This window comes from Mus caroli, unplaced genomic scaffold, assembly GCF_978045245.1.
Source record: "Mus caroli unplaced genomic scaffold, Mus_caroli_1 scaffold_16, whole genome shotgun sequence".
Lineage (NCBI taxonomy): Eukaryota > Metazoa > Chordata > Mammalia > Rodentia > Muridae > Mus > Mus caroli.
In genome coordinates this window covers 16,477,548-16,500,932 of record NW_028227271.1, presented here as the reverse complement: position 1 = coordinate 16,500,932, position 23,385 = coordinate 16,477,548, and the positions used below count along the sequence as shown (strand labels likewise).

The 23,385-nt window shown below is 47.4% G+C and overlaps 1 protein-coding gene across 2 annotated transcripts in view; it reads left to right on the top strand.

The window, feature by feature from the left end:
• The window catches only part of Tafa5 (TAFA chemokine like family member 5), a 217,168-nt gene extending 196,033 nt beyond the window's left edge, over positions 1–21,135 (top strand). For both annotated transcript variants that reach the window (XM_021183657.3, XM_021183658.3), the window contains exon 4: positions 20,156–21,135. In XM_021183657.3, coding sequence (XP_021039316.1) covers positions 20,156–20,164 — 9 coding nt within the window. In that variant the 3' untranslated portion in view covers positions 20,165–21,135. The remainder of the gene's footprint in view (positions 1–20,155) is intronic.
• The last annotated feature ends 2,250 nt before the right edge of the window (positions 21,136–23,385 follow it).

Sequence of the window (23,385 nt, the reverse complement as noted above, 5' to 3'; positions counted from 1 at the left end):
GGCTAATATCCACTTATCAGTGAAAACATATTGTGTGAGTTCTTTTGTGATTGTGTTACTTCACTCAAGATGATGCCCTCCAGGTCCATCCATTTGGCTAGGAATTTCATAAATTCATTCTTTTTAATAGCTGAGTAGTACTCCATTGTGTAAATGTACCATAATTTCTGTATCCATTCCTCTGTTGAGGGACATCTGGGTTCTTTCCAGCTTCTAGCTATTATAAATAGGGCTGCTATGAACATAGTGGAGCATGTGTCCTTTTTACCGGTTGGGACATCTTCTGGATATATGCCCAGGAGAGGTATTGCTGGATCCTCCGGTAGTACTATGTCCAATTTTCTGAGGAACCGCCAGACTGATTTCCAGAGTGGTTGTACAAGCTTGCAATCCCACCAACAATGGAGGAGTGTTCCTCTTTCTCCACATCCTCGCCAGCATTCTTAAGGCCAAAAAGTAAATTTAGGGAGAGGATGTCAGTCTCGCACTTAGACTGTTCATACACTCAGGAACTTCCGCCACAGTCATCAGGGTCCCGGTGCTTTGGATGCATGCGTGGGTTTTTGGTTTTTTTTGTTTTTGTTTGTTTGTTTTTTTTCTGTGCAGAAAATTACCAAACGTATCACAGAAGGGGGAAAAATGCTATTCTCCTGGAAACCTTCTAGAATGAGGGAGTTTGATGGGCACGTTTAGCATGCAGGGCTCTTCCACCTAAGTACTGAGACACATGAGAAACTCCTGGGCTTATTTGGGAGCCTTGGAAGTCCTGATTGCCGCTGTGTCCTCGAGAATGGAAAGGCAACAGCACTCCTCTCTGCAAAGTCTGAGGCTGGTGACTCAGGGATGCTGGGCACAGGACTCACCCAGCTGAGTTCTCAGCTCCCTGAGGCACTGTAGACACATCCGGGTTCCTGCCCCAAGCATGCCTTTGCCAGTGGCACCTATAAGAAACCATCATAACCTGGACTCTGCAGTCTTTGAAAAGTAAGACAAAGCCAGTGGCCACAAAGGAGGGCTTATAGAAGGAATGAAGTTATACTTTAATATTTCAAATTCAGGTAGTATGAAAGACCGCAATAAGTTGTATCAAAAAAAAAAAATGGAGTTTCCCCTGTGGCCAATGTGAAAGGCGGCAGGCACAGAGTAATTACAGTGGTAAACAGTGAAACGCAACTCAACAGCACCAATGGCCTCGGAGTGGGTCTTGCCTTGTGCTGTGTCCATGGAAAGCCAGAGGCATCGATTGTCCCGCAGGCACGTACAGGCCTGGAGGGAAGCCATGTAGGTAGGAGCATAGGCCACCACCTCTGATCACTCATTGGACATTCTTGAAAACCAGACCCAAGGCCGTGAATATGTGAGATGAGAAATGAAACCTTCATGAGCCTCAGAAACTCAGCTCAATGCCTCAGAAGTAATAGATTGGACCTGCTACCACTGTATTTAGTGTGGAGGGTTATGTGCCCATACACACCCTATAGTGTGTGACAAGCAAGAGATCCATAGACCACACCCAGCTGCCCCAGTTTTAGCTAAAGCCATGGGAGGGCTCACTCGTACTCACTCACACATCTGATGCTGTTACTCCCATTAAGTGTTCGAGGAAATCCCTTGAGACTTTACAAAGGGTTTTACATTTTATCACTGTAGTTCAGTCAGAGGGATACATGTCCTTGCCCTGCCACAGCAGACATGTGACTTCAAAGTTGGCGTGGACCCAAAGGTCACACATGACCCAAAGGTCATGTGTGGGTACCTGGTTCTGGGCTTGAGACTCCAGCCAGGCCTGAGCCCTGGCTTCTGCCACAGGCCCTCATGAGATGAGGTGAAAATCATGTAGACTAAGTCCCAGGCTCTTAATTAAAGCCTGGCAGTGGTTAGTGTTTGTTATTACTGTCTCCTCAGCCATAGAACAAACCATATGTCCCTGAAATGGAGCTAAGGGTTCCTAAGAATTGTATCTGGGACAAATCCGTGGTTCAGAGCATCAGCGATTGCAGGGAGAATCATCTTAGTATTTCCAGGAAAAGTAAGGTTGGATCCTTACCGCACACTGTGTCCCAGATGAAATTCCCTAGGGACTGCTGAATGGAATGAGGCAGAGGTGGTAAAGACAAAGCACAGATGAGCACTGAAGTAAGTTCAGAGGGAGGAAGAAGGCTGCAAGTTCAAACCCAACCTGCAAAAATCAATCCATACCCACAGCACATGCTCCCTGAGACCATGAGCTGCAGGGTTCCCTATGAACACAGGAAGTACTGCAAGCAGCAGATGCTTGAGTGCACCCGACCTCTCCTGCAGCCTGGCTCTGTGGCATGGCTTACACACTGCAGCTGCCAAGCATTGCAAGTACCACAAACCTATATCCTGGGAAGAGGAACCTATGGGCTGAAGGTACAAGTCCATAGCAGATCATACGTCTACAATGTATAGCGACCTAGGTTTAACTCACTCCTCCCTCCCCCTCAAAACAATCAGTGTGCCAAATATATGTTCTACTGAAAACATTTTGATCTGTAACCCATCATAAAGATTTTAAAAAAATCACAGGAAGAGCTGTGGTAATCTTGAGATGGGTTGGAATAGTTGACAAGCAGGCTTACCATGTGGTCCAAAGACAGTTCCCCAGAGGAAAAGGAGTAAGGTATGTGAATAACGAATTCCCACAATACACAACAGGAATGCACAAGAAATGTGGAGATTCTTCTCAGACAATAGCTGATCAAAAGACAAATAAGACATCAGTCATCGGGGACATTACAGTTGGTTTTATTTCCTTCCAGTGACCTCTATGACCTTCTAGAAGATACTAGTAGATAAAAGCCCATCATTTTTTTGGAAGGCAAATGGGCAGTATCCATCTGGATAACCACAAGTGCTTAAGGCACTTGGAACTCAGTATAGCCATTGCTCTAGCCTAGAGTTGGCACAGGACCCGAAGGTCCCCTCTTTATGTCTACCCACAAAAGAGGAGTAGCTGTCCACACATGTGCACACTTACTCATCGATGCATTGTTGAAAGAGCCAACAGATGGAGATGGTCAGGTGTCCATCAGTGGCTGGTGAGTAAGTAACGGCAGCTGTGAAGAAGATTGGGTGCTGATGCTTGTTCCCATGTGGTACATCTCACACCTCACACTGAGTACTGTGTGGTGGATTGAATATACTTGGCACTATTAGGAGGTGTGGCCTTGTTGGAGTAGGTATGGTCTTGTTAGAAGTGCATCCGGTGGCTTTTGAAGTCTTATGCTCAAGGTCCACCCACTGAGGAAGAGAACCTCTGTGGCCTTCAGATCCGGATGCAGAACTCTTGGCTCTGCCTGGATTTTGCCATGCTGCCTGCCATAATGATAATGGGCTGAACATCTGAACCTGTAAGCCAGCTCCAATTAAATGTTGTCCTTTATAAGAGTTGCCTTGGTCATGGTGCCTCTTCACAGCAATGAAACCCTAACTAACACATACTACTGAATGCCCCTGCCTCTATAAAATGTCCAGTCTGAGCAGACCACAAAGATAGGGAAATGGGTAATGGCTGATGGTGTGCTGTCTCATTGAGGAGACAAAATTAAGCTAAATCAGACTATGGAGTGATCGTCTGGCCCTGTGACTATACTAAAATCCATTGGTTTAAAAGGACTCATGATTAAATATCATGAGATACTTAACAGTGTCTCAGGGAAACAGCTACAGTGGACATACAGATGTTGTGTCTTCCATCCATGGAAATTCTCCCTGCATCATCTCACCAGCCTGAGCTCAGAAGCCCTCTTCTGATGCCCTGCAGTGTAGTGGAGACCAGCTTGATGGGATCATAACATCTCTTTTCCGCCTTGTGTTCTGCTCAGGACCCTGGAATCTAGCCACAAAGAGGTGGCCGTACCACCCCTAGTGGCCATCCTGCATAGAAAGGGATATGAGAAGGACCCTTGGCAAGTGGTCACATTGATGGCAGACCATAGAAGCAGAGTGACCATGTAACTGAGGAGGGTTTGGCTACAGTGGTGGGCACCAAGGCGCCTTACAGGAGGCATGTCCGATTCTAGTTCTGTCACCATTGGTCTTAGGGTTCATAAGTCTGTGGCCAGCTAACAGCTGAGCAGCCTCAGGAGCCCTCAGTGATGTTGGCTGAGTCTTGTTTTCAGGACTGACAGAGGGACCAGTCCTGCCTGGTTTTATGGGATTCATATGGTGATAATGTGGGAGACCCATTTGGCACAGATGGATAGATGGCTCCTAACAGCTGACACTTATCTTGTAACAGCTCTAAATACAAAACTCCTCTGAGATGAGGGTGTAGACAGAGGTAGCTCCCTTTGTAGCCTCTGGGGAGGAAGACCCTTCCCATCTTGCCCAGGCTCTGGTGGCCATAACATTCATTGGCTCGTGACTGCACCATTTCAGTCTCTGCCTCTGGCTTTATGTAGCTGTTTCTAACTGCCCTGTCTAGATCTGTGTTCAAACCTTGAATTCTACCCTTGTAACAACACCAGTCATTAAGTTAGGGTCCTCCATAATCCAGTGGGATTTTATCTAGCCTAGATTACATCTGCTAGAACTGTCAAGATCAGGGGTAGACAGGTCATCCCTCTAGAGGGTACCAAGAGTAATCTGGTGCACTCTCTGTGTACAGTCACAGAGACATGAGGGCCCAGGTGGCACTCTGGCATCCACACAAACTCAGCTTGTCTCCAAGACTAGCTGCACATAAAGAGCCCTCTCCCTGAGAAGAGAATCCACCTCCACTCCTCTCTGGTTCTCTCCTTATTAAGGAGTTTGCTTATGGAAGATCAATAAATATTTGATGGAAGGATGAATAACCGTGGGCAGATTCCTCGAGCAAGCCCAAGGCCTTCCTCTGGGCCTCCTACGATTCCTGAACATAGCTCTGGGTCCCAGTGGGCTCTGTACTGCTTCAGTGATCACACCCCATTTTTATAAATGTGTTGAGACGTTACTTGCTAATTTTATCAGGGCTGCCGTTTGCCATCGGGCAGTTAGAGGCTGCAGACCTATACTGAGTTCTGCCTACAGAGTGGTGGCCCTGGGTCTTGGTCAATCTCCAGAGCGCCTGTCTTTGGTTGTTGAGGACGGCTATTCTGAGATCACCCTCGGTCACTGGCACTTCCTGAGAGAGGAGCTTTATGTCCTGCAGATGGGTGCTGGCCCTCAGGTGGCAGGGTGATGCTGCTTACTGGAGGTCTCCACTGGACTCAAAGCAAGGCTGGCTATGGTGTAGCTCCACCTTTGGAGAACTGGTAGAGCAGTCCTGGGAGTGGGAGGCAGTGCCTTTCCTAAGCCCAGTGCCTTTCCTGAAACCTGCAGTTGCTTCTGCTACTGTATGTTGGAGAATTTCTATTTAGGTAGCCCTAAGCATAGCCTCCTCTGCAATCAGAGCCCAGATTACTTAAGCTAACTTTACCTTAAACACCTGTCTAAAAGTACAGAGCTGACCTGACTCGCCCACAAACCATGAGTGTCCTGCTGCGTTCTCGACCAGCCTGGAAGGACAGGAGGTAGCTCCATGCTGTTCCTGAAACCACCATCAGTCAGAGATGGTATCCTGGATGCTCTGAATCTAAGTACAAATGACTCCATACTCAGCTCTGTCACGGTGAAGGTTCATTGTGCAGGAAACATCTTTGCTGTCTACAGTGACCCATCAGAACCCTCATCCAGTTGTTAGCATACTATCAAAGTGCACATGGTACCCCATATTCCTGTGTGTTGACTGCAGAAACAACCCAGAGCCTTGGAATGAACCCTGTTACCATTTTCAGCAAATGCCTATCCTATTATTTTGAGGCAAAGCAGTCCCTGTTGCCATGTGCCCCTTCAAGTCCACTACAGTCTTTGTGAGTGATGAGCTGGAGTCTACAAGATTTCAAAATGATCTTATGACTACTCAGTGGCTCTGTTGTCTTGAGCCCACAGTCAAACTGTTGCCCCAGAAATGTGTCTGGGTACTAGCCCTGTGGGAAATGGTCTGGAGAAGTGCCACCTAACAGCTGCTTGCTTTTGGTGGCTTCTTACTTTGGTCTTTCTCCCCTGGGTCAAATGAGAAGGGCAGGTTGCAGGCTGACCTTTCTTGCCCTCATCCCACTAGAGCATTCCTGTGGCCCAATGCATGTTCTCAGGAGCTAAGTCACAGTGGTGGGTATAGAACTCTCTGTTTGTTATCCCATCAGGACATGGTGCCTCTGGAGGAAGGCAGACTTCTCTTTTGGAGACAATGGTCTTTTGCCAACTGGTAATTACTGCTCTCCCAGATGTTAATAAAATGCTAGCAAGTCTAGAATGGATCCACTTGGCCATGAAGGTTTGAAGGCTGGACTCCCTATTAACTGCCCCAAGACTGCAAGAGTCGCCAGAGAAGAGACAGGCTAGAACATCAAGTGTAGCAGAGACACTCCAGAATGTCAGGAGGGACAGAGACATTTCAGAATATTACCTATTGTCTTTTTCAACATGGGTTACCACCTTCTAGTTCTCAGATATCTTCTTTAGTAGCTGATGGTGTAGATATGTTTGGACCTGGGGAAACAGGTATAAGGAGGCCAAAAAACAATGTGCAGCACAGCACTGGGCCTAGAAGGTACACTCTGCCCTGGGAAAGAGGCTACTCTTGGCCACTGCTGTGTGTCAGGTAGCTCAGATCACCAAGAACAAAGTAAGAGGGACCCAGAAAAGATTAGGAAGGTCATAAAAAGATATACTGGTTCTCATCTCTGAAGCCTGGTGGTCACCATGGTATTGGGACTTGATGCCTCAGACCTGTGGTTCTCAACCTTCCTAATGCTGCAACCCTTTAGTACAGCCCTTGAGCCAGCATCAAATTATTGTCCCAGAAGTGCCTCTGGGCACTAGCACTGCAGGAAACGATCTGAAGAAGTGCCACCTGACAGCTGCTTGCTTCTGCTTGCTTCTGGTGGCTTCTTACTTTGGTCTTTCTCTCTTGTGTCATAAATTATTACCTCCAACCATAAAATGATTTTCATTGCTACTTCATATCTGCAATTTTGCTAAATATCTGATATGTGACCCCACCACCAAGGGTTCAAGACCCACAGGTTGTAAACTGCTGTCTTAGATTCAAATAAGCTGTGAATTGGGCTAAGGCTAGACAAGGCGTGGGTGGACACCAGCAGAACTCAACGACAAAGGAGATGCTGCTGCCAGCGTGGCCAGATGTGCTCTATCATCCAGACATAAACAAAAGGTCTGAGTTAGTCAGAGTCCTGAGCATCCTGATTCCCCACTCTCCAGAGCATTCACTGGGTATCAGGGACAAACCCACCTTGGTCCATCCTTCTGGTGTTTTGTGATTGCTGCAATAAAAAGCATGTGCCCCCATGGCCAGCTCATGTTTTATGATTTTCAATTGAATCACAAACTCTGTCAGTTCTCTGTGGATCTGAGGCTTGACAGGGGTCAAACCTCGGCTCCTTATGAGTTCTGTTTTCCTTCAGGAGATGGAACAATCCAGAAAAGAAATGAGATCACAGGGAATCGGCTGCTGCTGAATTCCACTCCCTTGTGCCTTCCTGATTTTACAGGGACTTCCTATGGGGGTCTTCCTCTCAAAGCAATGTGCACCTTCATGAGACCGACACACCCTCACCACATTGGCTCATGAAACTCTTAATGAGGATAGCCCAAGTCAGACTCATGGCAGAGCAGAAAGCTAGTTTTTGCATGGTGCTTTTGCTGTGGCCAGATCGAAGGCAAACCTTGTTGTCAGCGTTAGAGAGGGTGATCTGCTGCAGCACTTTCACCAGCCCTGAGGCCATAGAAGTGCCCAAGTCGTGTCCTTTGATAGGAGCCATGTCCATATGTCACCACACTGCTATCCATCACTCAGAAAGGAGCTGCAAGCTCCATCTTGCGTGAGTCGACTGTTCCAAATCAACAGCCTCAAGATTCACTAGAATCATTCTTAGAGCTATTACCATCAGTGTTCGGGTCTAAAAACCCAGAACAGCCCCGCACCATGAAGACAACAGCAACCTACACCCTTGAGGCGGCTATGACTAAACCAAAATACTCTCCTCAGGTGGGAGCACGGGGCCATCACTCTGCCTAGACGGGTTATAGAGGGAAATCTCATGAATCTTGAACCTGGGACTCCTATGCCAGGATAGGATGGGACAGCAGTGCCAGTCCCCGGTGTGCCATAGTGCTCCTCATTAAGAAGGCCTGATGACTGGGCTTGTGGCTATTGGTCTTGTCAACTTGACACAACCTGGAATCATCTGAGGAGTCTCCATGATAAGTCGTCTACATTGGGTTTGCTTATGGTTGTGTCTATAGGGGATTGTATTAAAACAGGTAATTGGTGTGGAAAGATCCTGTCTACTATGGGCAGTACTACTCCCTAGGCACAGAGTTCTGAACTCTATAAGAGGGGAAATGAAGCTAAGTACAAGTAATTGGGCATTGGATACTCATTTCCCTTTGCTCTTCACTGTGGATGTGATGTGACCCACTGCCCTAAGTTCCTGCTTTGACTTATCCACAGCGATGAACTGTGACCTGGAATTGTAAGCCGAAAGAATGCCTTTCCCCATAACATTGCTTTTTGTCCAGATGTTTTATCACAACAACAGAAATTAGATTAGGACAGGGCTCGCCTCTGCTGACAAAGGTTGTTTCACCTCTAAGTTCAGTTCCTGTCCAACAGGGCAACAACAGCATCATCCTATGAACTGTGGTCAACACGTGCTAGAGCTTAGGATATGGGCACGGAGATGACCTCTCTGTCTAGAGTGTTTCCATGGGGTCAGGGAAATGCTCAGCACCACCACTGATGTGGTATCAGGTCTGACTTCCAAGAAAGAGGGCATTGTAGTCAGAGTGAACAGGTACCTATGATGTCAAGGTGGACAGAGGTCCCCCGACATGCATGCCGTGAGTTCAGCTTGAAGACCTTGTCAGGACTGCTTCAGCTACTGACAGGGATGGATATCTGGGTAAAGAGTCCTCTGTAGTACCTTTCTTGAAGATGGAGCAGAAAGTGAGGCCAGGTAGGATAGGACCAAATTGATGACTGTGAACAGGAGGTGGACAGGCACAAGTCATGCCTGATACTCATAGGACATTTACAGGTCAACTTGATATCCAGCATGATCCCAACACTCCGGGAGGCCCTGGAAGGTCTCATGGGCCCTGTTATCAGGGTGGGAAGTTGGTGTTTGTCATGGCCCAAACCCAGCATGTTGTGCTCAAATAAATGGAGAAGCATGCCTGCCGTGTGGAGCCAGGAAGACTTCCTGCACATTCCTGAGGTCTGGCTGGCTATCCTTCGAACACTATGACATGGTGGAAATGTGTCCCAACATGGCACTGTTCCAGGGCTTGTGTGTGAAGGTGACTCCACCGTGGACTTTTTGTTGGTCCAGGTACCTCTATGCTGCAACCCTGAGCAGGACAGTGCTGGGACTCTTCCTGGCCATGGAAGAAGCCATGTGCCACAATGTGTTCCCTGTCACAAGGTCCTCAAACTGCAGACATTCTGGGTCCCTGTGGACTCTGCCATTATCCATCCCTTGGACCTTGCTGTATCTTAGGGCTATAGCACTGAAAGCCTGGGCTATATCTGAAAGGACCAGAGGGACTAGTGAGCAGTCACCACCAGTGATCAGGTCATCAGGTAGCCACAGATTACTGTCTGGAAACATAACTCAGTATATACTAAGCATTGCTATATAACTACCTTCTTTCCATGGTCTGCCCTCATGTTGTCCTTGAGTACAGACTCTGGGGACATCATAATCCTCATAACATGTCTGACATTTGTGAGAGTATTGGCATATGTTGATGCCTGAAGACTGTCAGTCCAGCCTCCTGTGACTTTCTGTCCATACCAAGCAGAAGGATGCTAGGCTGCCACCTACTGCTTGTTCCCACACAGTTTGGGCTCTGCATCAGGTTTTTTTGGTCCCTGTATATGCAGGACATTTTGTCTCGGGTCTTAGCTGAAAAGACAGACCTTGGACTGTGCTGGCCCAATAGATAGGGATTGTAGATATTCATCATATACCTGAGAACATATGGGACCAGGAGGGGCCAGTGTTCAGCTGAAGAGCCGGGAAGAGGGATACTAGGTTAGAGTGAGTGGAAAAACAAGTTCTGATGTAGCTAAAGGTCTAGGGTCCTGGAGGGTGAGATTTGTAACCAGTTCTGGGCATGCCTAATTACAAGTCAGATATAGTAGGCACACACATGGAACACAGAAGGCATATTGCTGAAATGACAACTGTGACAGTCAGTGACATATGAGTCACAGACACTTGGAACTATGGGAGCAGGGTCCCAGCCAGCCATAAATCTTTGGCTTTTATACCCTCAGGCTGGCCTCCTGCATCAAAGCCTGACATTGAAAACTCATCATAGCCCCAACTACATGAACCCAGAGAAGCCTTGCAGGTCCTTCTTTGTGTGGCCCCATCGTCGGGTGTAGTGCAGACTAGGGTGCTCTCCCAGAATCTTTCCAGTCACCCTGCCTTCTATTCAGTCCCAGAATGGTTTGGGGGTAGCTAAGCAGAGTTCCATTCCAAAGATCCTGGCCTTGGAGGTCAGGCCCTACAGTGGCCATCCTATAACACTAGGTCGAATGTGGAAATGGACCTTGAATCTTTGTCATACTGCCTCTGTAATTTGTGAGCAGCTGCATCAGCAGTATCCAAGCTTGGGGACACCATGAACCATGAAGCACAATTGGCCTCAGCCAGTGCTCACTGGGAAGGAACATTCAGTGTCCCTCTGTATCCAACATGTATGTGAGGACCCTTGTCAGAAGGACAGTCATCTCCCTGAAGGGTTTACAAGCCAGCCCCAAGGTCTCTCTGGAGATCTTTGGCATCCCTGTAATGTATCTGAAAAGCCCAGCATCAGCACAGGATGCCAGGCACACTGAATGAGCACAGAACACTTTTATAATGCTAATGCTGATCTCTTCGTCCACTCCCCCACTGGCTCAGTAAGCAGGAGGGTTTGATCTTAGGCATCATCTAGGTCTTTCTGTCTGCTGCTTGGGTTGATACATCTCTCTCTTATTTTTAGAATTTACTGAATGTACATGAGTGTCTGTCCGTAAGTTTGTCTACCGCCACGTGTGTGCAGTGTCCGTGAAGGCCAGAAGAGGGTCTTGATTTTCAGATGGTTGTGAGCTGTCATGTGGGTGCTGGGAACCAAATCCAGGTCTCCTGGAAGAGCAGCCAGTGCTCTTAACCACTCAGCCATCTCTGCAATCTATGCTTGCATATTTTTTAATTTGTCCTTCGAGAGTTTCATACAGTGTGTTCAGATTATATTTATGTTTGAAAACATACATAGATTCATCTCTGTATTCTACATGGTTGGTTGGATTTTTGTTTGTTCGATTCAGGGTTTCTCTGTAGCCCGGTCTGTCCTGAAACTCATGCTGTAGACCAGGCTCATCTTGAACTCAGAGATGCACCTGCTTCTGCCTCCTGAGTGTTTGGATTAAAGGCGTGCGCCACTACACTTGGCTCATCTTTATATTTTATATCTTACTTTCATTTGTTTTGTTTTTAAATTGTTATACCAAAGAATTTATATTTATTCTAAATTATTAGCACATAAAGTAACAAGTTTCACTAGAGCGTTTTTCATGCCTATGAACCATTATACTTCATTCTTATACATTCCTTTTCCCACTTTTCCTTCCTTAGCTCCTAAGCTCCCTCATTATAACCTTTCTCCATAATCAGCCCCCTCTGTTTTCTAATAACTTGTCCCATTTTCCTTCCTCTCCTCACACCCACATCCCTCCTGATGATTTCTTCCTCTCATCTTATGGTTTCCATGTCTCCTAGATGTTTTCATATCAGAGAGTAGTTTTCACATATGAGAGGGAACATGTAATATTTGTTGTTTTTTAAGATTTTTTAAATTGTGTGTGTTTGTATGTGGATATGTGTGTGGGGGCGCAGATGCCCAAGGAAGCCAGAGACATCAGAACCCCTGGAACTAGAGGTGCACGTGGTTGTGAGCACCCTGGTGTGGATGCTCAGAGACTAACTGTTCGTGTGCAGTGTAGGCTTTTAACCACTGGGCTGTCTCATCAGCTGCAGTATGTGTCCCCCGAGTCTTGTTTCAGTTAGCAGAGTGATCTCCAGTTGCCTCCATTTTCCTGCAAATGTCACAATTTTATTTTTCTTTGTGGATGAATAAAGTTGTGTGAAGGGTGTGTATGTGTGTGTCTGTGTGTGAGTGTGTGTGTGTGTGTGTGAGTGTGTGTGTGAGTGTGAGTGTGTGTGTGTGAGTGTGTGTGTGTGAGTGTGTATGTGTGTGTGAGTGTGTGAGTGTTTGTGTGTGTGTGAGTGTGTGTGTGTGTGAGTGTGTGTGTGTGAGTGTGTATGTGTGTGAGTGTGTGTGTGTGAGTGTGTGTGAGTGTGTGAGAGTGTGTGTGAGTGTGTGTGTGAGTGTGTGTGTGTGAGAGTGTGTGTGCGTGAGTGTGTGTTTGTGTGTGTTTGTGTGTGTATGAGTGTCTGTGTGTGAGTGTGTGTGCATGAGTGTGTGTGAGTGTGTGTGTGTGTGCGTGAGTGTGTGTGTGAGTGTGTGTGCGTGAGTGTGTGTGTGTTTGTGTGTGTATGAGTGTCTGTGTGTGAGTGTGTGTGCATGAGTGTGTGTGAGTGTGTGTGTGTGTGTGTGCGTGAGTGTGTGTGTGAGTGTGTGTGCGTGAGTGTGTGTGTGTGAATGTGTGTGTGTGAGTGTCTGTGTGTGAGTGTGTGTGTGAGTGTGTGTGTGTGTGAGTGTGTGTGCGTGAGTGTGTATGTGTGTGTGAATGTGTGTGTGTGTGCCATTTCCTGATAGTCCTAGGTCCATTTCCTGATCGTTAAGACTAGTGCTGCCTTAACTGTGACCAGGAGGAAAGCACCTCTGAGGTGTGTTGACTTGGAGTCCGAGGGAAAATACCCAAGAGTTCCAGTCTTGTCTTCCGCAGCGGCAGCCTGAGTTTTCGCCCCCACCTGCAGTGTGAAGTGTTCCTCTCCAGCATCCTCTTCAGCGTCCTCTCCAGCACTTGTGGTTCTTTGTCTGTTTGTTTTTTTTCTCAGTTTTCATGTTAATCTGTCTGATACATGGTTGGTAAAACTTTCTTTCCATTGTACAGTCTGCCTTTTCACACTACTGCTCATTTACATTGCTGTGCAGGTTTGTAATCCAGCTTGTCACCTCACTGCAGAATTCCAGTCTCTTTCAGAAAGACACTGTGTCCACATCGTCAAGGGTTTTTCCGTATTTTCCTCCAGCAATTTGGAAGTTTCCGGTCAGCTGAGGTCTCTGATCCATTCTTCTCTGATTTTGTTCAGGGTGAGAGACATGGATCTATTTTCCTTGTTCCAACCTTTAATGGAGTAGAGACAAAGTAGATAATCCCAAATCAACCTAACAAAAAGTCGTTCCTTTAAAAAGTTAAACAGGATTGACAAAGGACTTTCCACACTGAAATGGAACCCAAATTAGTAAACGTAGAGACCAGTGAAATTCAGAGAACCATGATGGGACACTTTGAAATTATATTCCAATAAACCTGTAAAGTCTGGAAAAAAATGGATAAATGTCTTCAAAGATGACCTAACAAAGTTAAGTCAAGAAGATATAAGCAACTTATAGGGTGCTATCACAAACAATGATATCAAAGCAACAATAACTCCATATATGTCAAGACCCGTAACAGGGAGGCTCGGCCAAATTTTCCAAACTGTGAAGAAAAAATACCAACACCTATCAAACGGTTCCAAAAATGGAAGGGAAACTTCCAAACTCATTCTTTGAAGCCATCATTGCCCTGATAACAAAACCAAGTGAAGATAGCATTAAAATAACATTAAAAAAAAAGTATGGGCCAATATCCCTGATGAACATAGATGCAAACATTCTTCATTTTAAAATAACTTTTAATGATTTATTTATTTCTATTTTATGTGAATGGGTGTTTTTCCCCGTATGGATATATGTGTGAGGGCGCTGGATCCCCTGGAGCAGGACTTATATAGAGTTGTGAGCTGTTATGTAGGTGCTGGGTATTAATTACACCCAAGTCCTGTGGAAGAACAGAGAGACAGGATTTTTCTGTGTAGCCTTGGCTGTCTTGGAACTTTCTCAGTAAACCAGGCTGGCATCAAACTCAGAGATCCACCTGCCTCTGCCCCCTGAGTGCTAAGATTAAAGATGTGCACCACCACTGCCCAGCAAACATTCTTAATCCAACACTTGCAAATTGAATTCAAGAAAGATAACACTATGACCAAACTGCATCCCATGGGTGCATGTATGGTTCGATCTCCATAAATCAACAAGTATATGCAGCCAATATTACATTAAGTGGGACAACTGAGAGCAAGGAGCAAGGTTCTCTGCTCAATATAGTGTGTGGCATCTTGGCTACAACTGCATGTTAGCTACTGTCACGGTGAATTAGTTAAATAAACCACTCTGGCTTCTGATGGGTTGCATGAATGCACCCAAGTACTCTCTGGATTCACGAATGAAAGACACACATATATCAGCTAATTTTGATATGCCTTGACCAGCTCAAAGATTGGGCATTTCTAATCCTCCCCACGGCTAGCATACATTCTCTCCGCCAACTTTCCTAAGTCAACTTGCTAAATCAACATTTCATCTCTGCTACCCCAGACCCCATTGCGGGAGTAGACACTAGGGCCATTTTTCTGAACTCTTACATGGCTGGTTGCTTTCTTTCCTGCAGCTCTTACATCTGATCCTCCCCACTCTGAGTCATGGTGATTCTGCCCACCCCCAGTCCCTCCCCCCTCCCCTCCCAGGTCTGGAAGCATGGCTTTTTGGAAGCCAAAACAAGACAAAACACTAGAACAAATTCCCAACAGTTACCTTCTAGGCCTGTGTCTGAACACTGACCACAATCAATTTGGAGTGGAAAGGGCTTGCTTCCATTTCAAGTCCAGGTCTCAGTCCATCACTGATGGAAGTCAGGGCAGGAACTTTCAGGCAGGTACTGAAGCAGAGGCCATGGAGAAACACTGCTTACTGGCTTGCTCCCCGTGGGTTTGCTTAGCCTGCTTTCTTATACAACCCAGGACCCACCTGCCCAGGGCTGACCACCCAAAATGGACTGAACATCCCCAAGTCAATCATTAATCAAGAAAACGCTCACCACAGGACAGTAGGGTGGAAGCATTTTCTCAATTCAAGTTCTGTCTTCCCAAATGAATCCAACTTGGGTCACATTGACAAAAATCTAGCCAGCATCAAGAGCAAGAGAAGTGAAGGCGTAGTCGAGGTAAAACAGGAAACAGGAGGCAAAAATCTCTCCTGTTTGCAGAGAGCATGACTCTCTGTGTGGAAGGTTCTGATAACCAGGAAATTTTTTAGTTCTGCTAACACTTTTCAACCAAGTAAGATACAAAGCCAGCATACAAAGTTCAGTGGTCTTTCTATCTACCAATAATAAATATGCTGAGGGAAAAATCAGGAAAACATTTACTTCCACAATAGCTTCAAAAATATACTGTAATGAAACTAATCAAGGATGTGGGAGAGTGTTGCAATAATAACATCACAACACTGAAGAATGTTTAAGACATTAGAAGATGGAGAGGCTTCCCCAGCCCCACCATGGATAAATACATGGCCCTTGTTTGTTTGTTTCAATTTATTGTGTAAATAGCCACATGTCCATAAGCTATCCACAGATATAGTGCAGTCCTCATTAAAATTCCAATGACAGCTGTCCCAAAAGAATTCTACAATTCATATGGAGGCACAAACCAAGGCAGCTCATGTTGGCTTGTGTGCCAGAGGCTTTCCACAGAGATCTCTGGCACGGCCTGATGGGAGAATTCCAGCGAAGGGCAGGGAGGGGAGGTTGCTTCCGCAGTTTCTGCTGCTGCAGTTGGCTCCACCACCATCTCTGCCATGCCTTCCAGGTTACTCGGCTACTCCATGCCGCCCTGCACTGAGTCCAGTCAGGCTGGGCCGACTAGAGGCCAACTAGTCAGTAAGAAGTGCGGTGGAGCTTCAGGCAGCATTTCAGGAGAGCAGACCTCTTCCCAAGAATTACATCTCTTAGGACAGAAGGCTCAGACAATGGATCAGTTCTCGCACACTTTTAATCCTTCTGGATAGGATTCTTATATACAGTTTTGGGGGGTAAGGATTTGACAACAGGTACTTCTCATTGGTTTGGTCTGAGAGCTTTGGAGAAATATTTGCATGTGAGAAGGCTTGGTGCTGCTCCTATGTGGCCAATGGCCACATACCTCTCTGCGGAGCAGGGGACTGTGGGAGGCTGTAGCTATGTGACAGGAGCCAGGGACCCAGGAGGCATGGCTGAACACCTGCAGTCCCATGCAGATGAAGTCACCACCCATTGGATCACCGGGATTCCATACCTTTGCTTGACTGGAGACCAGGCTTTCTTCGCAGAGCCCACCACCCCACAAGCCCAAGCCATCCTAAACTTAAAGAACCACCCTTGAGATATCACAAGACCTGATCTCAGTTATACTACAGCACCACAGAGGTGGAAGAGCATGTAGACTGGGATAGAATAGAGGGCCCAGGAATAAACCCACCAGCTACAGAGCCCGATCTTATACAGAAGTACTAGGAGTCTACACTAGAAAGAAGACACCCTTTTTCCAACAAAGAACACTGGGGGGAAAGCTGGATATTTAAATGTGGAAGAATGAAACTAAAGATTTTGATCACAGTAGTGTGCATTGGGGTGGGATGGGTTTGTTGTGTGTAGACCAGACCTACGAGTGGGAACCTGTGGTACCAGGGCCTGTGTGGCTGTCACCCGAGTGGTAGGGAACAAAACAGCAGTTGTTGGGATGTAGAAAGAAAACCCCAGTAAACCCAAAGGAGCTCTACCCCCATGTCCATCACAGAGCTTGTGATCACCATGAAACATGCTCCTGACTTGTTCTGCAATGGTAACTGGACTTAGGGTCACAGCCTATGCCCAGCAAGCCAGTCTCAACTACCTATACTCCATGGACCAATATGAACAGTCTAATTAATTGTGAAAAGCAAAGGAGGAAAAAAAGATTGATTTATTCAATGTGACTACATTGAGAAAAGAGATGTAATGACCTCCTCAGATCCATCCTCGGGGTCCTGAAGTGAGATTAAGGTTTAAGTAGAGGACAGCATTATACATATCTAAGCAGTGTTGGTCAATGTGGTTCCACTCAACCTTGACCCATCACAGTCTCTTCCGTAAGGTGGCCCGGCAAGTTGTAAACCTCAGGTGTGGGGAAGTGTCCCCTTTGTCTGGCTCAGGCTTTAAGCTTTCTCTTTTCCCAGCATGAGGTTATGGGGAGGAATTCTGGATTCTTGGGGACCAGCGTTTGACTAGTGGGACGGCCAAATTGGGAGCAGCAAACATCTCTGGAATATGTTCAACCCTGCCAGGCTGGTTCAAATAGCAAGAAGACATTCCTTCAAAACCTAAACCTGAGTTCAGCACATGTATATCATTCAAACCCAAGGCTGGGGAACCGGGGAGCAGGGGATGCAACTGCTCACACTGTTATATAACATTCTTTTGTTAGGCTAAAGCAGTGGTGGAGCTGGAAGACACAGGTCCAACTGTCAGGAGACCAGGGACAAGTGACATTACAGATTCTTGGCTTCAGGACACAGCAGAGCCTGGGAGGGTGGGAGTTTAAGAGCTTTGAGCTCACAGTCAGCAGCCAAGATCAGCAGTTGACTCCAAAGAGGCCACACAACACAGGCTGGCCAGGGAGCCAATGAAGAAAGGACTCAGAATCCCAAGAGAAGGTCCACTCAGAACCTGTGACAACAGACCTGTGCATATGTGATGGAACCAAGGCCCTCCAGGCAAAGTGTACTTCTGTGTCTAGCATGTCCAGTCACAAATGTCCTAACGAGCTGTGAAGGAGAGGTATAGACAGGGCCCTGTCAGCATGAGGCTGAGACCGTAACAACCAGTCTCAAGAAAACCAAGGCAATGAATTCCCTGTAGTTTGAGCCAGTCCTGCCCGGCTGCCCTCAAACTCCAGCCCCCAAACTCCGAGCTGCTGCTGTTTGAGTCATCCGTGTATAGCCATCATGCTGTGCCCATAATATATGCAGCCATCATGCAGATCCAGGCAAGCACAGAAACACAAAGGCTCTGTGGAGTGGCCAGCAGGGACAGCCCTCAGGGTACGTGGGAGACAGCTTGTAAGCTATGTCCTAGACAGCCCACGCTCAGGGACAACCCCACTAACCCGTGAGTAGCCTGGCCTAGTACACCCTGTTCTGTGATCTGGCACCTGGGACCAGGAAGAAACAGCCAAGAACTTCTGTGTTTCTGAAAAGGAGTTGCCACAGTCAGTCATGCCCTAACAGGCAGACGGTTTGGGGTACAGGAAGGGAGAGCACACAGATAACCTGCTTGGTCTCTCACCATAAAGAATTTCCATGATGCTGAGAGTGTGGAAGGGGTTTCTCACAGAATAAGATGAACGAGAACAGACACCAGCTAGGATGTGTGTGTAGGGGGAGGGGACCCTGTCCTACAGCACAGATGGAGTAATGCTAAGACCTTCCTCATTGTTCCTTTCTAGAAAGAGCAGAGGCTGTTGCTATGGAATTGTGGGAAAGCAGCCCCCAGAACACATCTAGGAAGAGTGGCTTTCTGATAATTCAACAGTATGTTTTTCTTCCAAGGAGATGTCACCGAATAACAAATGTGTATGGTTACAGCTGTTGGTTTTCTCATGTTTGCAGACAGCCCCCACCATCCTCTCATATCTAACAATCACCTTCCAAAATGTGCTCCAGACACAGACCACAGATCCCATCCCCGCTCAGTACAACAGCAGTGGGAGAGGGGTGAGCATCCCAGAAGCCCTCACGAAAGTTGCCAAGCCATGGAGGCAGGCAGGGTGGGGCAGCCTTAGCCTCTGATGATGACAGAGTGGATGTTCCGTGAGCTGGTCTTACAGACACTGTCAAGTGATACTGATATGAACAATCAGGTGCAATTGTCCCCATGTGTTTGGTGAGTACATGAAGACACAAAGGACCGACGAAAGCTATGAGTTTGCCAAGCCAATGGAATGTAGCTGCCTCCATTAACCTATGGTCTGTCTCCCTGAAGCCCCTACTATGGTACATGGATTAGAGAGGCCACTCAGCAGCTGGGCCCCACTCTATGAGTACATAACCTGGGGGGTTCCATGTGGGAAGGATCCGATGTTCTGGAATTGTGGTGTCTTAGTCCCAGGGCACCTCCTGGGGTGGCAGAGGTGGGTTTGTTACTGGCGATGTTAGAGTCACAGCTTGAGACCCAGCAGCCACAACAAACAAGGCCCATCCACCATCCTAATACAACAGAGACTAGCAATGGTAAAACACACAAAAAAACCACAACCAAAACAAACAAACAAAACAACAGGATGAATAAATCTGCATGGACATACTGGGAGGTGGAATCAGAGGTCTATTGACTCCTATGTCTATAGGATACTGAATGAGGTTTAGGTGTGAAGGGCAGGTAGTATATGTATGACCAAACCGTCACGGTCAATGTGTGGTCCCTCCCACTGCTAACCTATCAGTGTCTCAACTCAAGTCTCTCTTGCAAAGTGATCTGCTAAGGTGGTCAGAACTGTGAGTGCCCTTCCTGAGAGACAAGCTTTTCTGGACACCAACCTTCCACCTTTCCCTTCTATCCCATGGGACTCCTGCAGATGTTGTAACGCTCTAGGGTCTGATTGCTCAAGGGTGGGAGTGAGGTACCTTCTCTCCTGCCAGAGCTGCTAAAGGATCAGGTTCAAAGTGCTTGCCCCCTGTGCCAGTGTGCTACTCATGCTAAGTATGCCAGTTTGTGCCAGGCACCCTTGGGAAACCAAAAAGACCTAGACCAGCTCTGGCCAACACAGGCTGGAGAGTATACAGAGGTTCCTCTGGGTCCCCAGCAGAGGGCATCCTCCCTTGGGGCACAGGCAGAGTGATACTTCTGGGGTTTAATCTATGTAGAGTGCCCATCTTCCCAGACATCCAGGTCTACAATCTTGGTCCAGGAGATGTTAAACTTGCCCATGGTGGGCAAGAAGGAATGTGTGTATTGGGAATGTGACTCTGGATGACCTCAGTATGAGGCTGACAGCTCTCTATCTTTGCTCCTCAGGTCTCCTGACAATCGCAGCCCCTGCGGTGCCCCCTGGGAGTGGCTGTGGCTCCCTGGAGATTCTACACCTCAGCCACAGTCCTGCATCCTACGTGGACACCGCTCATTCTCCCCCATCCACCCACTGTTTCCCAGAGGCCTAACAAAGACAGCCCAATTCCTCGGAGCTCTGAGCTCAAGTCTGTCCAGCTGAACCCAGGAGGCTGGGACTCAGACACACATGTCAAGGGTGGTGCCTGGAATCAGCAATACCTGGTGTGTGGAGCCTGGCTGCATTCATCCTCACTAGCCGCTTGCTCCCTGGAGTTGGAGGACCGGAACACGGAAACTGTGGCCCGGCCAGCTGAGCCACAACGCAAGGTCCGGGGACTGTCAGGTGCAGAAGCCACCTCCTCCTCTGTCCCAGACTGTCTGAATCGCTTTTATTTTCTTATACTTTCAGTATACTCAATAGACCAAAGAGCAAATCTATTTTAACGTGGACACATCCCTGCTGCCAAGAGTTCCCTGGGTTTGATTGTGGGGCGGGGGAGGGCGCAGTGGCAGACATGCTGGTGGCCCAGGCAGCATGGAGAGGGCATCTGAGGCCAAGACCCCCGCCCCACGAACACTGCAGCGTGCCCTAAGAGGATGGCTTTGCCCAGAAGGACACCACCGTGGTGCACCTGCAGGACCCAGCAGGGGCGTGGCCGGCGACGGCCCCCAGCGGACAGCAAGGGCCCCGGACACAGACCCTTTGCCCCTGTGCTTAGACCAACTCTATCGTACTAAAATCACTTTCTGTTTTAACCAGTTAGACATGCCTCTTCCACAGCTCCATTTTTGATAGTTGGATAATCCACCATTTGCCAAGAGCATGCTGGGTCTCCTGTGACTGCTATCTCATCTGATACACCATTTAGCTCCAGAAAGCAAATTAAAGAAAACTGAAGTAACCCTGTTTGAAAGAGATCATTAAATGTATTTTGCAAAAGCCTAAAGTTATATATTTAACAGTTTTTATATGTTGTATATTTGTAGAAAATCCTATTTAACATTTGACGCCAGGTCTGACCATCCTGAGAGTTGTGGCCAGGCCTCCCTGTGATCCTGGAGACTCTGGGGTGGCCATGGAGGACCTCAGAGCAGACATGGATGGGCAGAGCTGTGGGTGAGGTGCAGAGGACCCTGCCCATTCTAGGAAGCTCTGTCTCTCTTTGCTTTGGTTTGGTCTGATAGCTCACATCCCCCTGTGAGTCTGTGTATTGGTAAACATTGCGTATACAATATTTTGGTCATGGATTTTGGTCCCTCTCTCTCTTAACCCCTTTTGCCATCCATAGATCTTGAGTCCATGTACGGCCAACTTGCCCTTCCCAGGTGAATGACCCCCTTCGTTCTCAAAGGTCCTTGTTCTCCACATTGGGAGGCAAAGACAGCAGGGATGGAGGGGGTGGAGAAGCTGGGGAGCAGAGTCACTGTCCTTGCTTGCCCTACACTGTGGGGTCAGAGACTATCAGATAAGGGACAGACACAGTCCCCCATTCATTTTCCTGAGTTCTGCTATGAGCATACTACCTACATGTCCAATTAACATGACTATCATGCTAGTAATATACTACTAAAGGCAGACATTAAAAAATGTATTTAACTCCAGTATATAGATGCCGTTCCAGCAAGCATAGGCTAAAGATAGGAAAGAAAGTCCATTTCTGTGAGACCCATCCCAGTACCCATGTGTCCTCCCCTCACTCATGCAGAGATTATATCCTGGGCAGGGAGATGAAGCTGACATGAGGGGCTCTCATTAGAGGAGGTAGTCAAACAAGGCCACTGTCTCCGAAGTGTCAGGCTCCAGTGGCCTGTGTTGCAGGGGGTCAACAGGGCAGGAGGTCTCATTTCACCACTGAACCTCAACATCCGCCCCACCTCCCCTTGGCTGTTTCTTTTGAAAGCTAGCATAGAGACCTCTGAGGGCAGAGAACAGGAGACTTAAGATGTTACAGCATATTTCCCCCTTGTTTTACAGTATCCAATTTTTGTGTTGATTCAGCTAAATTATGAAAATAAAGAAAAAAAGTCCTTTGATAATCATGGCTTTTGTTCCCTGGCCGTGGTGTCCTGGGAGAGGGGAATAGTTTGCATGGCTGGTGGGGACAGTAGGTGGGCACCATGCACTGGGTCCTTCCTGGTCACAACACCTGAGGCTGGCACCATCACCAGCTCCTCCTTGAAGCACCATCTGGGAGTTAAGTGCCAAGGATTTCTTGGCTTGCACCAATAGGCTCTGAAGCCATCCCTGGTATGCACCCAGGGTTCCTATACTATATTATAGGCCTGCTCAGGGGTGCGCAGATAAGATAGAAAACTACATGGAGATCTTGTCCTGAGCTGCTCCTGGGATATGTCCCTGTCCATCCCCCAGAGGCAGGAGCAGGGATCTCTGCTTATTAAAGACATAATCTTCTGCTTTACCTCACCCCTGTGGGCCAGAGGCAGACAGGTGGCCCAAGGGAAGATGGATTGTCATATGTATTTGCCTGTCTCCCAAGTTCTTATGGCCTATAATGTCCAGGACAGAGTCCTGCTCAAGGGTCCTTTCTCCCTTTCACAGAAATCTCAGACCTCCAAAGAGTAGCCCTTGGAGAAGAGGTCTAGAGTCAGCACTCAAGGCCATTTGCCAGTTCCTCTTTACTTATACTAACCACAGGTAGGTGTGGCTCTTAGGTGGGCTATGGATGATAGTCTGTGCTTTGTTCCAAAGAGACTCCATTGACCTCAAAGCCACAGAGGCAGGTAGACAAGGCCAGTCTGTCTTTAAGCATCTGGATTGTATCTTATGGCCGAGACATGAAGATTTGCATCAGCCTCAAGAATCATTCCTATCCCTTCGGTACCCATGACGAGAAGCGTCAGCCTAGTGTCCCTACCCTCAGGCTCCCTCACAAAAGTATACTGTAGTAAGCTGCCCTGGAGGATGACAGTCAGGGCATATTTTTCAGAATTAAACATTGGGACTAAGATCAGGGTCTCTTCCCCATCCTCTAATCACACGTTGTTTGGCATCATTTCTAGGGAGATGTCTATTCACCAATATAGGGAACTGACAATAGACCAAAGTAATACCACCAAAGTCCTACTTTATGCATCAATGAGTTTATTGGGGTTACAGAAGATGGGTGAGGTGCTACTAACTGGTGCATAGTCAACGCAAAGGCAATTGCATCACCAAAACCCCACCCTGCATGGGT